The following is an 11,949-nucleotide window of genomic DNA, read 5'->3' on the forward strand; positions in this document are numbered from 1 at the left end:
TAGAGGTCGATTAGGTGTTTATAGTTTTGTAGATTATGTGTACAAGGATACGAAATTATTAGTTGGGGAGAAGAAAGACTTTGTAAGTAATCTGTGACGATCCGAAACTTATGCTTCTGATAAAAACTATAATTTACGCGAATAATAATTTAGTTAGTTTGGTTGAAGTTTTGAAGAATAAATCTTCTTCGATAACGAATTACGAAACTAATTTTGAATATTCTAATCAACTGAATAAAATAGTGACTAAGATTGAAGGTAAAATAATTTCTGAAAATAATCTTACCTACAATAAAAGTGGATTATTGGTTTTAAATGAATTGACATCTTTTGACGGAAGAAAGGGAAATAAAACTTTTTTTATTTATGAAAATAATGAACCTATTTTTCAACAAAAGATAGGAGGAAATATAAATACAGTTACTTTTTTTGATAAAAAATCATTGTCTAAAATTCAATCTTTTGATTCGAATAAAGATTTGGTATATGAAGCTAGTTTTAACTTAAGAAACGAAATAGAATCAATCAAGAAGCAATATTTCAAGAATGGAAAATCTTTTTTGTTTGATTACGAAATAAAGTACAGTTATGACAAATTTGATAATTGGATTTTAGCTGATGTTTATGAAATGTTCAATTGAAAATTTACTTATAAAGAGAATAAATATTATCAGAATTAACCATTGATAGATATTAAGATATGCTCATTTCCTCTTTGTAAACAGCTTTGTATTTTGGTATACTAACATATACAACTGAATTGAGCATCAGCAGTAGAGGTTTTTCTAAACCTATCAAAAGAAGGAAATAGAATGGTAGTGAATGAATTTTGATGGCGATTGAAAGTTTGTATATTCTAAAAACGTATTGGATGATTGGAGATGATTTGCAAAAGTTGCATGATGAGTTTTCTGAGAATACGATTTCTAATTTTTATATGCCTTTTGGTTTGGCTCCAAACTTTTTAATTAATGATGAGTTGTATACAATACCAATGGCTGTAGAAGAATCTTCTGTAGTTGCTGCGGCTTCTAAGGCAGCAAAATTTTGGTTGACTCGAGGTGGTTTTAAAACCACAGTTCTTTCTACAACAAAATTAGGTCATGTGCATTTTATGTTTGAAGGAGATTTTGAGCAATTAAAAAATGCATTTGAACAGAAAATAAAAAATCAATTGATTGAAGATACAAATGATATTACCAAAAATATGCGTTCGCGTAATGGAGGTATTTTGAATCTTGAATTAATTAATAAAACTTCAGATTTAGATAATTATTATCAGATTAAAGGTTCTTTTGAAACTGTAGATTCAATGGGAGCTAATTTTATTAATTCTTGTTTAGAACAGTTTGCAAAAACACTGAAAAACGAAATAGAGTTAGATAATAATTTTACGCAAGAAGATAAAAATTCATTACAAATAGTAATGTGTATTTTATCTAATTATACTCCAGATTGTATTGTACGTGCAGAAGTTTCTTGTCCAGTTGAACAATTAGCTGATGGGAATGTTTCTGCAGAAGAATTTGTAGAAAAATTCTCTAGAGCTGTGCGTATTGCTGAAATAGAACCTTATCGTGCTACTACACATAATAAAGGAATTATGAATGGGATTGATTCTGTTGTTATAGCAACTGGGAACGATTTTAGAGCTGTAGAAGCTTGTGCTCATACTTACGCAACAAAAGATGGTTCTTATTCATCCCTTACACATTGTGAAGTAAAAGATGGTATATTTCGTTTTTGGATAGATTTACCAACTGCACTTGGAACAATTGGTGGATTAACAGCACTGCATCCTTTAGTAAAGTTAGCTTTAGCCATTTTAGGAAAACCTAGTGCAAAAGAGTTAATGGGGTTTGTTGCTGTTGCAGGTTTAGCTCAAAACTTTGCTGCATTAAGCTCTTTGGTTACAACAGGAATACAGAAAGGACATATGAAAATGCACTTAATGAATATCCTGAATCAGTTAGAAGCTACAGAAGAAGAAAAACAATACTTTACAACTTTTTTTAAAGATAAAACAGTTACACATCATAATGTGATAGAAGAGTTTTGTCGTCATAGAGGAGTAGAATCTGTAGAAGAATTAAAAAAATAATTGGTGGATTTAGAAGAATATTTTCAGAAAGCAAAACAAAAGCAGAAAGAGCATCAAGCATTTTTGAAGAAACTTAAAAAGAAACCTCCAAAAAATCTTGACCAAAAGATGGAGGAAATTCATGAAGATGTTTTTGATCGTATTGATTGTCTTTCTTGTGCGATTGTTGTAGACATGGTACTTTATTTACAAATAAAGATATAGAAAGGTTAGCACATGTTTTTCGTTTGAAACCAAGTCAGTTTATAGAAAAATACTTAAGAATTGATGAGGACAATGATTATGTTTTGCAACAAGTACCTTGTCCTTTTTTAGATACAGATAACTATTGTTTGGTTTATGAAGATAGACCAAAGGCATGTAGAGAATATCCTCATACAGATCGTAAGAAGTTTTATCAAATCAATGATTTAACGTTAAAAAATACGCTTATTTGTCCTGCAACTTATGAAGTTGTAGAACAGATGCAACAAGAATTAAAAATATAATCACAATGGATATCATATTAAAAATTATAGCATTTGTAATGTTGATTTTTCCTACAATTTATCAGGCAATTGCTGGTTTAAACAAGAGGCTGTTGTTAAAAATAGGTTGGCAAAGTGTTATTATGCAAATCATAGGAACGTTATTGGCTTATTTTATTTTTATAAAAATTGGTCAGGATAAGCAAATTGCTATTTATGTAGGTTTTATGTTTTTTATGTCTTTAGCTATTCTGGTTTTTATACAGAATATATTGATTTACTTAAAAAATAATAACGATAAATTTTAATTGATTGCTTTTGCGACAAGGATCGTAATGGCATCCTTTTACAAATGGATTCTTATAAAAAGTATTTGTTTCCATTTGTAAAAGATATAATGGAGAGCCTGGCTGTCGCCCAATAAAAAATTAGGCTAATAGATTGACATATTGTTCAGCTTTCTCTATTATTTTTTCTTTTACTTCATCGTAATTAGCATCGAAAAAGCTTCTTAATCTGAAACGAGATTTTTTAGTTTGTATCGTTAGAATCTGAGTTTTATTTAATCGAAGTATATCTTCTTCTTCATATAAATAATAAATTGCACGATAAGGAATTTCGTCTTTTTTGAAGATTGTTCTTATTTCAAATGTTTCATCTTTTAATTTGAATAATGTAAGATTAAAAGTGAGATGTATAATTAAAAAGAAACCAAGAAGGGAAGAATCTATGAGATCTAATTTAGAATGGTTCTTTGATAATAAATTTCCTCAACCAAAAGTTTGACAAAAGCGAGTTAATCATCTAAATATTAAAAATATTATGATGGTAATTTGAAATTGCCACTTTGAATTAGATTTTACCATTATTATCTTTCTCTCAATAATATACTTATTTTTAAAATATTTTTTTAGAAAAATTTAAAAAATTATAAGAAAAAAAACCTCAGATTAACTGAGGTTTTGATCTATAAAAATGTAATAAATATTTAGTTTTTTAAACTATTTTGAGGATATTAACTATATTCCAATATTTATGCCAAATTGAAGCATTTTTCTATTGTCAAAAGTTTTTTCTTTAAAATAGTTGTTAAAGTCTTTTCTCACAAAGACATTAATTAATCCTAAACCAACAGTTATTTCGGCTCCATAAATGAAATTGTTGACGTTATAATTTCCTTTTTCTCTGCTACGTATACCTTTTCCTTTTACAATATTATTCGAAGAAAGTAAAGCCCCTCCGTATGCATAAGCAGCAATATAGTGTTTAGATTTTGGTCTGTATGCAAAGTTTTCAGTAACCTGTTTTATTTTAGAAAAATTGAATTTGAATCCTATAGGAGCTAAAATATATGCTGATCTTAATTTTGATTTATCTAGTGCTTTATCACTTTTCACTAAACCAACATTTCCATCTTCATCACGATTAAACATCATGCTGTCATCTAATCGATAAGTTCTCCAAGAAAATAATCCTCCAACTAAAAAATTAACGGGACTAGTAATAGATAATTGACGCTCATACATTAATCCAAATGTAAGGTTACTCGAAAATTTTTCATGTTTATTTAATTCCTCATTTTTTCGTCCTGTAAAAGCCATATATCCAAAAGATCCGTATCCATTTATTTGGTTGATTATTTTGTATCTTTTTCTAATGTCTTCATCTGTGCTAGTTTCAATAGGATCTTCATCATTCATGATAGAAAATGCAACTTGTTGTTTTATGATATCATCTAACATTGAAATTAATTTCTTTAATTTATCCATTGATTAAGTAGAATACTTTTGCTAATGTTTCTTTTTTTCATTAGCTTCATTTATGGTAAGTTTATCTTGTTTTAAATCTTCATCAAACTTCATCATCTTTTTTTCATAGCAGTTTTCTCTTCTATTTACAATTGTCCTGATGATAAGTGTAATTCAGTAAATTCTGTCTTGTACAATAGGACTATTTTGTCAGCTATTCTATCATTCAAATCAAATTGAATTTTGAGAATAGGCTAAGTTTGAAATAAGAAACAAAAGAATATAAGTGTAATGTTTAGTGTATTGATTAATTATTTATAGTAAGTATATATACAGGAATTATTTATTATTACAATCAATAGATACAACTCTTGACTTGTTTGACTCTTTTTTTATATTTTTCTTTATTTTCTATAGAATATAATAGCGATAAGATCAGCGATCGAACATAATTATGTTTCTTTTTTAGTTTTTTTTTATTGAATCTAATTTATTTGCTGCAACAAGAATTTTTCTTTTGTTCAATAATAGCTTTTAATTCACTTTTGTTAATGACTTGTAAGAATCTTTTTTTCTTTTGTTTAAGCTAATTCATTATTTGTATTATTTTTCTTCAATTTCAATAGTAGAAAATAGCTTTTACGTTATTTTTGTAACATAAGTAGCTAAATGTATTATTTGTAGAGTAATTAGTAATGATGATCTAAATTCTGCTTTGCAGTATCAATATTTACCTCATTTTTAACGAAATCTGTATTAGGAATGTTCTGTTCTTTTTTATTCGTAAATAAATAAATAGTTGTAGATAATGTAAAAATAAAAAATACTGCAGCAGATAACCACCATTTGTAATTAGAGTTTTTTGTGGTTGGAATTACATCCATTCTTGCTTGTATTCTATTCCAGCTATCAATGGCGGCCACGGATTAAAGTTTCTCTTGGTTTAATTCTTAACTTTGATATAGTCTTGATATATTATCCCTTCTTTTTCAATTTCTCTTTTTCTTTTGTAATAATACAATCTCTTTTAATTTCGCTTTTGCTCTAAATAATTGTGTTTTGCTGTAGATTAAAGATATATTCAGCATTTGCTGAGTTTCTTGGTGCGAATAACTTCTAAAACATATAGATTAAAAACTAATCCGAATATGGTCTGCTAAAACTGATCTAATACTTCTTGTTACATTAAAATTTAATTCTTCATCTTTCATCATCCTTCATCAAAATCAATCATTAAAACCTTAACATCATCCAACATAAATAAAGTTTTGTTTGACGTAAAAGTCAAACATTCATTAATATAAATGTCGTCTAACCACCTTCAAAACTTCCTTTATTTTGAAATTTTGAAATATGATGATATACTTTGCAAAAACCATTTAATCAATACAATTCTTCTGCAAAGATGTATATCTTTTATATAGCTTCCTGCATATACTTAACATTTTTTAGAAAAAAGATCAAAATAAAAGTTCTTTTTGAGGCTACAGAGTCCATTTTTTTTTTAACCGATCGATTACAAATCTCCTCTTTACTTCCTTGGTTAAACAAATAGTTTCACGTGTGTAACTTGAGTTGTTATACTAGTAAAGACTCAATTTATAAAAAAAAGTTACACTAAAATGTAAATTAATTTTTTGATTAATAATAAATTGATTGATAAAAACAAATTTATTGTTCTAATGCTAAGTCTACCTTAATGATTTTTGTAATTTTGATAAATTAAGTAAAACGAAATTAGTTGGAATGAGAAAATTTACTCTACTAATCTTTATTTGTCTTGTTCAATTCTCTTTTGCACAACGTAAAGGATATTGGCAACAAAAAGTAGATTATAAAATGGAAATTGATATGAAAGAATCATCATATCAATACGATGGAAAGATGAAGTTGAAATATACTAATAATTCAGGTCAAAGCTTGAATAAGGTTTATTTCCATTTATATTTTAATGCTTTTCAACCAGGAAGTATGATGGATTATAGATTAAGAAATATTTCTGATCCAGATAAAAGAATGGTAACAAATATAGGAACTAAAGAAAATCCTAAATTGATTAGCCGTATTACTGAATTGAAACCAGATCAAATTGGTTATCAAAAAATAACATCTTTAAAACAAAATGGTACAGATGTAAATTATAAAGTAGATGGAACTATTTTAGAAGTTACATTGGCTAAACCTATAAAAAGTGGTAAAACTGCAACTTTTGATATGGTTTGGAATGCTCAAGTACCCGAACAAATTCGCCGTTCTGGAAGAAATTCAAAAGATGGTGTAGAGTTTTCTATGGCTCAATGGTATCCAAAAATGGCTGAGTTCGATCCAGAAGGATGGCATTTAGATGAATATGTTGGAAGAGAGTTTTTTGCTCCTTTTGGTAATTTTGATGTAACAATTAATATTAACAAAGATTATGTCATTGGTGCATCTGGACAATTACAAAATCCAAATAATGTAAAAGGATATGTAACTAACCCAACAATTAAAGAAAATAACGGAAAAGTATCTTGGAATTTTAAAGCAACAAACATTCATGATTTTGTTTTTGCAGCAGATAAAAACTTTGTTGTAGATCATGGAAAATCTAAACATGGTGTAGATATTTATTTAGTATACAAAAATGATAAATCAGGATCTTCGTGGAAAGAAGCGATGCCTTATGCCTTAGGATTCTTTGATTATAATTCTGAACATTTTGGAGAATATCCTTGGAAAACTTATTCTATTATTGAAGGAGGAGACGGAGGAATGGAATATGGTACTGCAACTTTAATTTCTGGAAACAGAAATTTAGAAAGCTTAGTTGGTACTATTTTTCATGAAGCTGCACATTCTTGGTACCAACAATTATTTGGAATTAATGAAACGTACATGAATGGTTTGATTGAAGGTTTTTACATCGTAATGTAGAACAAATGGGCTCTTTTAAATGTTTATGAAAAATTAAAAGTTATTCCGTTCTAAATCCAAATCCTGATGCTACAGAGGATACCACGCTTTGGCTTATCAGGGAAGAAGAACAGCAAGTTTACTAGCAGATTAATTATAATACGAACTATGGTTATTCCTTTAGAAGCTTACTATAGAAGGTCAAGTTTTAGCAATACAATTGGGTTATTTATAGGGAATGAAAACTTAGAAAAACATTTTAAAGTTTTATGATATCTGGAAATTAAACACCCTTCAGGAAATGAATTTTAAACGTGTTGCTGAAGAAGTTTCTGGTATTAATTTAAAAAGGGTATTTCAATTTATTTTTAAATACAACAAGAAAAATTGATTAACGCCTGTGATAATGTTAATTACTGTAACGATTGCAAATAAATCTGATTTTGCAATGCCTATAGATGTATTAGTTGAATATACTGATGGAACAAAAGAATTATTTTATATTCCATTAAGAGAGATGAGAGGTGAAAAACCTGCTGAAAACTTAGTGGAATACCAAGGCGCTAAAAGAACAGTTTTAGAAGATTGGTTTTGGACAAAGCCAACTTATGATTTTAAAGTATCTAAAGATATAAAAGAAGTTAGTATTGATCCAACAAAACGTTTGGCAGATGTTAACCCAGAAAATAACGTATTTACAAAATAATGTTACTAGCAGTAAATATAGGAAATACAAATATTCGTTTCGCTGTTTTTAAAAGCGAAACGGATATTATAACTTGGACTATTAATACTAAACCTTACCGTACAGAATATGAATTATACGCTAAGTTTTCAAATATGTACAAACCATTTGGTATTGATAAAAAAGAAATTACTGGAATTGTAATAGGTTCGGTTGTTCCTCCATTAACAATTAGTGTAAAAATAGCTTTACAAAAAATACATAAGCTAAAAGCAATGATTGTTGATCGTAATACGCCTTCAGAGGTTATACGATCATCTAACCAAATGGGAACAGATCTTTACGCAAATGCAGTAGCAGCACATTATAAAGGAATTCCTGGTAAAAAAATTGTCATTGATTTTGGTACAGCTCTTACTTTTTTAGGTCTAGATGAAACAGGAAAAGTAACAGGAGTTGTTATTGCTCCTGGTATTATTACAGCTCTTAATTCCTTAGTAGGAAATACAGCTCAATACAACTATCGAAGAGCTTTATAGCACCAAGAAATAGTTACTCGGACGTGATACAGAATCTTGTATGCAATCAGGAGTTGTATATGGATTTTTGAGTATGGTTGAAGGAATGATTGATCGAATAAATAAAGAAGTAGGAGAAGAATGTCTTGTTATTTCTACAGGTGGTGTTGGAGGGATTTATAAACCTTTAACAGACAAGATAGATATCGATGATCGTTTACATACAATAAAAGGTTTAAGGATACTTTATGAATTAAATAAGGATACAATAAACTAGATAAATAAAAAAAGAGACTATTATAGTCTCTTTTTTTATTTTATTTAAAACTTATTTTTTAGCACGACATAATTTTAAAATTGTTTTTGAATTAAAGACGATGATTGCTAAGAATATGAGTAGATATCCTATTGACTGAAGAAAAGAAACTTTTTCATGGTAATAAAATATTGCTAGTAAAAAGTTTGTAATAGGATTAAGATAAATTAAAATACCAACTGTAGATGAATCAATTCCTTTCAATGCAAAATTATTAAGAAACATAGGAATAATTGTAAATAAAATGACAATCATAAGAATACATTGGTAAAAAATGGTTTCAGTAGGAATTTCTCCTAAAAAAACGAAAGCGAAAGGTAACATGATAAGAGATACAACAAATAATTGCGTCATTAACAAATTAAAACTATCAAACATATTTAAACTTCTTTGAATGATAATATACAGTGCAAAACTTGTTGCTACGATTAAACTATACATTAAGTCTACAAAATGGCCAATTGATAAAATAATACAAGCGATAAAACTTATAATTATTGCAATCCATTTTACTTTGGTTAAATGATCATGTAATAGTATAAATGATAGTAAAGTTGTGATAATTGGACATACAAGATAAGAAAGTGAAGCAGCTTGTACACTAATATTATTCATTACAATAATATATGATAACCAATTTGTCATTAAAATTAGAGAACCACCAATAACTAAACTAATCAGTCTTTTCTTCTTCTTTTTTTCTAAAGAAGAAAATAATTTCCAATCTTTTTTTATTTTATTTTGCCTAAAACATACATTAATAGTTACTAGAAATAGAACTGAAATGTATAGTCTGAAAAATAAAATATCTAATGGAGGATAAGTTGCAATAGGTCTTAGCCCAAAACTAAAAAATCCCCATAAGAGGAAAGTAACAATAGCAGCAAAAATATATTTTGATTGATTCATAGAATAGTTGTCAATTTATACAAATGTATTAAATCTACTATTTTTTATTGATTATTTTTGTTTTTTAAATTTGATACAAAAATGGAGAATCTTTTTACAGATGATTATTATATGAGAATAGCTTTGAATGAAGCAAGAAATGCTTTTGAGAGAGATGAAATTCCTGTAGGAGCAATTATTGTATCAAATAATAAAATTATAGCAAAAGCACATAATCTTACAGAAACTTTGACGGATGTTACTGCACATGCAGAAATGCAGGCAATAACTTCTGCAGCTAATTATCTTGGAGGTAAATATTTACAAAATTGTACACTTTATGTTACTTTAGAACCATGTATAATGTGTGGAGGAGCTTTGTATTGGAGTCAAATATCTAAAGTTGTTTATGGTGCATCTGATGATAAAAGAGGTTTCAAAAATAAACTTGGAAATCTACACCCAAAAACTGAAATTATATCAGGTATTTTAGAAGATGAATGTAGTTTATTAATGAAAGAGTTTTTTTTGAATAAGCGCTAAATAGAACTTAAAATAGCTAAAACATCATCAAAATTTTCTATATAAGCCATGTGTCCACTTTTATTAGTGAATAGATGAATATTAGGAGAGTTTGGAATTAATGTTAATAATAATTCAGGATTTACGGTTTCATCATTTTCTCCAATAATAATATATATTTCTCCTTTAAAATCATATAATATAGATGAACGATCAGGTCTTTCTCTCATTCCTTTTAGCGCAGCACAAACTCCATTAATAGGTGTTTTTAGAGCAATATCTTTAATAAATTCAATACTATCTCTAAATTTTTCACGATGATGTGCAGCAAATAAACTAGGGATACTTACAGTTACTAAACCTTTTAAATTTTCTTGAGCAGTTTTACATGCTTTTAATCTCTGATTTTTCTTAGTCTCGTCATCAGGTAAAGTAGATGAGTTTATTAAAACAATATTTTCAACTCTATTTGGATACAACTCTGCAATTGCACAAGTTACATATCCTCCCATAGAGTGACCAATAAAAGTAGCCTTATCAATTTTCAAATTATTTAGTACTTCAATAACGTCATCAGCTATTTCTTCCATTGTATTTATATCACGAGTTGTATCAGATTTTCCATGTCCAGGTAAATCAATTGTGATGACTTGATAATCATTTCTTAATTTATTAACAAGTGAATCCCAAATTTTAATACTTTCTAAAAATCCATGTAAGAAAACTAATGTTTTCCCTTTTCCAGTAATTTCGTGATTTAACATACAGTTTGGTTCTAAATTTGTTTTATGTTATATACAAATTTAGAACAATGAAGAGATATAACACTATTATTGTTCTTATAATAGCTTTTATTTCAATTTTTATTTTTTTAATAAAAAATAATGAAACAAATGAAAAACCAGAAAATAAACCTATAGTTCATAATCGTATAAATTATCCTCAAACTATTGAAAACGGTACAGAACTTAAGCTTAAAAATGGAAAAGGAAGTTTCAATTTATTTAAAGAAGCTAAACAAGAACAAAGATATTATTTTAGAAACAATTCATGTAATGATGTTTCTATACAAATTGTACCCGCAACAGATACAGCTAATATTCGAATAAATAATATAATTTCTCCTAGTAAGAATACAGATGGACCATTTGGAAGAAATATAGATAAGTTTCTGAATGGCGTTAGTAAAGTTGGATGGTGAAATTATGAAAGGGTATGTCTTATTATCAGCCGAAATAGGTGACATTGAAGTACAATTAAAGATCAAACATGTACCTTTACCTTATTTTTCCCCAATTATGAATAAGAAGTTTATTGCCTATTATTTAAAATAACTTTATTTAGCTGCGAAAATAAATCGACACCAACTATCTATCCTAGTAAAATAGGTGTTGATCCAGCGTATGCTGATTTAGTGAAAAAAGATAAGCCAATAGAAAGCATTGATTTAAGTGAGAAAAAACTTAAAAATAAAAAGGTTGTAAAAGTTTCTAAAACTAATACTGTAAAACCTCTAGAAAATATAGATAAAATAATTGCTTTGAGTGTAGACAACACAACAGATGTTTTAACTGTTAGTTATGGTAAAGCATCTAAAGAAATTACTAAAAATCCTGCTCAAACAAATACTTTTACATTTAATTCTGATTCAGCTAAGAAAGTATGGATAAAAATTTCTGCTCAAGATACTTTGGCTAATATTCGAATTAATGAGGTAAAAGGACCTATTGATTCTATTCATGGAGGTCCTTTTGGTAAAGAAACTATTTTTGTTTTACCTTCTCGTGGAGTTTATCAATTTTCAATTTCAGA

General features: G+C 27.8%; 4 protein-coding genes across 4 annotated transcripts; 3 read left to right on the forward strand and 1 right to left on the reverse strand.

Annotated features, from left to right (window-relative positions):
- The first annotated feature begins 832 nt into the window (after nucleotides 1-832).
- Nucleotides 833-2,589, forward strand: LOC119663610 (3-hydroxy-3-methylglutaryl-coenzyme A reductase-like). The gene is made up of 2 exons (XM_038073221.1): nucleotides 833-1,968; nucleotides 2,274-2,589. The coding sequence occupies exons 1-2, from the start codon at nucleotides 833-835 to the stop codon at nucleotides 2,587-2,589; spliced, it is 1,452 nt and encodes a 483-aa protein (XP_037929149.1).
- Nucleotides 2,590-7,913: 5,324 nt separating this feature from the next.
- On the forward strand, nucleotides 7,914-8,432 carry LOC119663607 (type III pantothenate kinase-like). Its single transcript, XM_038073217.1, has one exon. It carries the CDS (start codon nucleotides 7,914-7,916, stop codon nucleotides 8,430-8,432), a length of 519 nt encoding a protein of 172 aa, XP_037929145.1.
- A 1,285-nt stretch (nucleotides 8,433-9,717) lies between these two features.
- Nucleotides 9,718-10,158, forward strand: LOC119663608 (tRNA-specific adenosine deaminase-like). Its single transcript, XM_038073219.1, has one exon. It carries the CDS (start codon nucleotides 9,718-9,720, stop codon nucleotides 10,156-10,158), a length of 441 nt encoding a protein of 146 aa, XP_037929147.1.
- Nucleotides 10,155-10,901, reverse strand: LOC119663609 (dihydrolipoyllysine-residue acetyltransferase component of acetoin cleaving system-like). Its single transcript, XM_038073220.1, has one exon. It carries the CDS (start codon nucleotides 10,899-10,901, stop codon nucleotides 10,155-10,157), a length of 747 nt encoding a protein of 248 aa, XP_037929148.1.
- Between the last annotated feature and the right edge of the window lie 1,048 nt (nucleotides 10,902-11,949).

This window comes from Teleopsis dalmanni, unplaced genomic scaffold (genome assembly GCF_002237135.1).
Source record: "Teleopsis dalmanni isolate 2A unplaced genomic scaffold, ASM223713v2 unscaffolded_contig_0642, whole genome shotgun sequence".
Classification (NCBI taxonomy): Eukaryota; Metazoa; Arthropoda; class Insecta; order Diptera; family Diopsidae; genus Teleopsis; species Teleopsis dalmanni.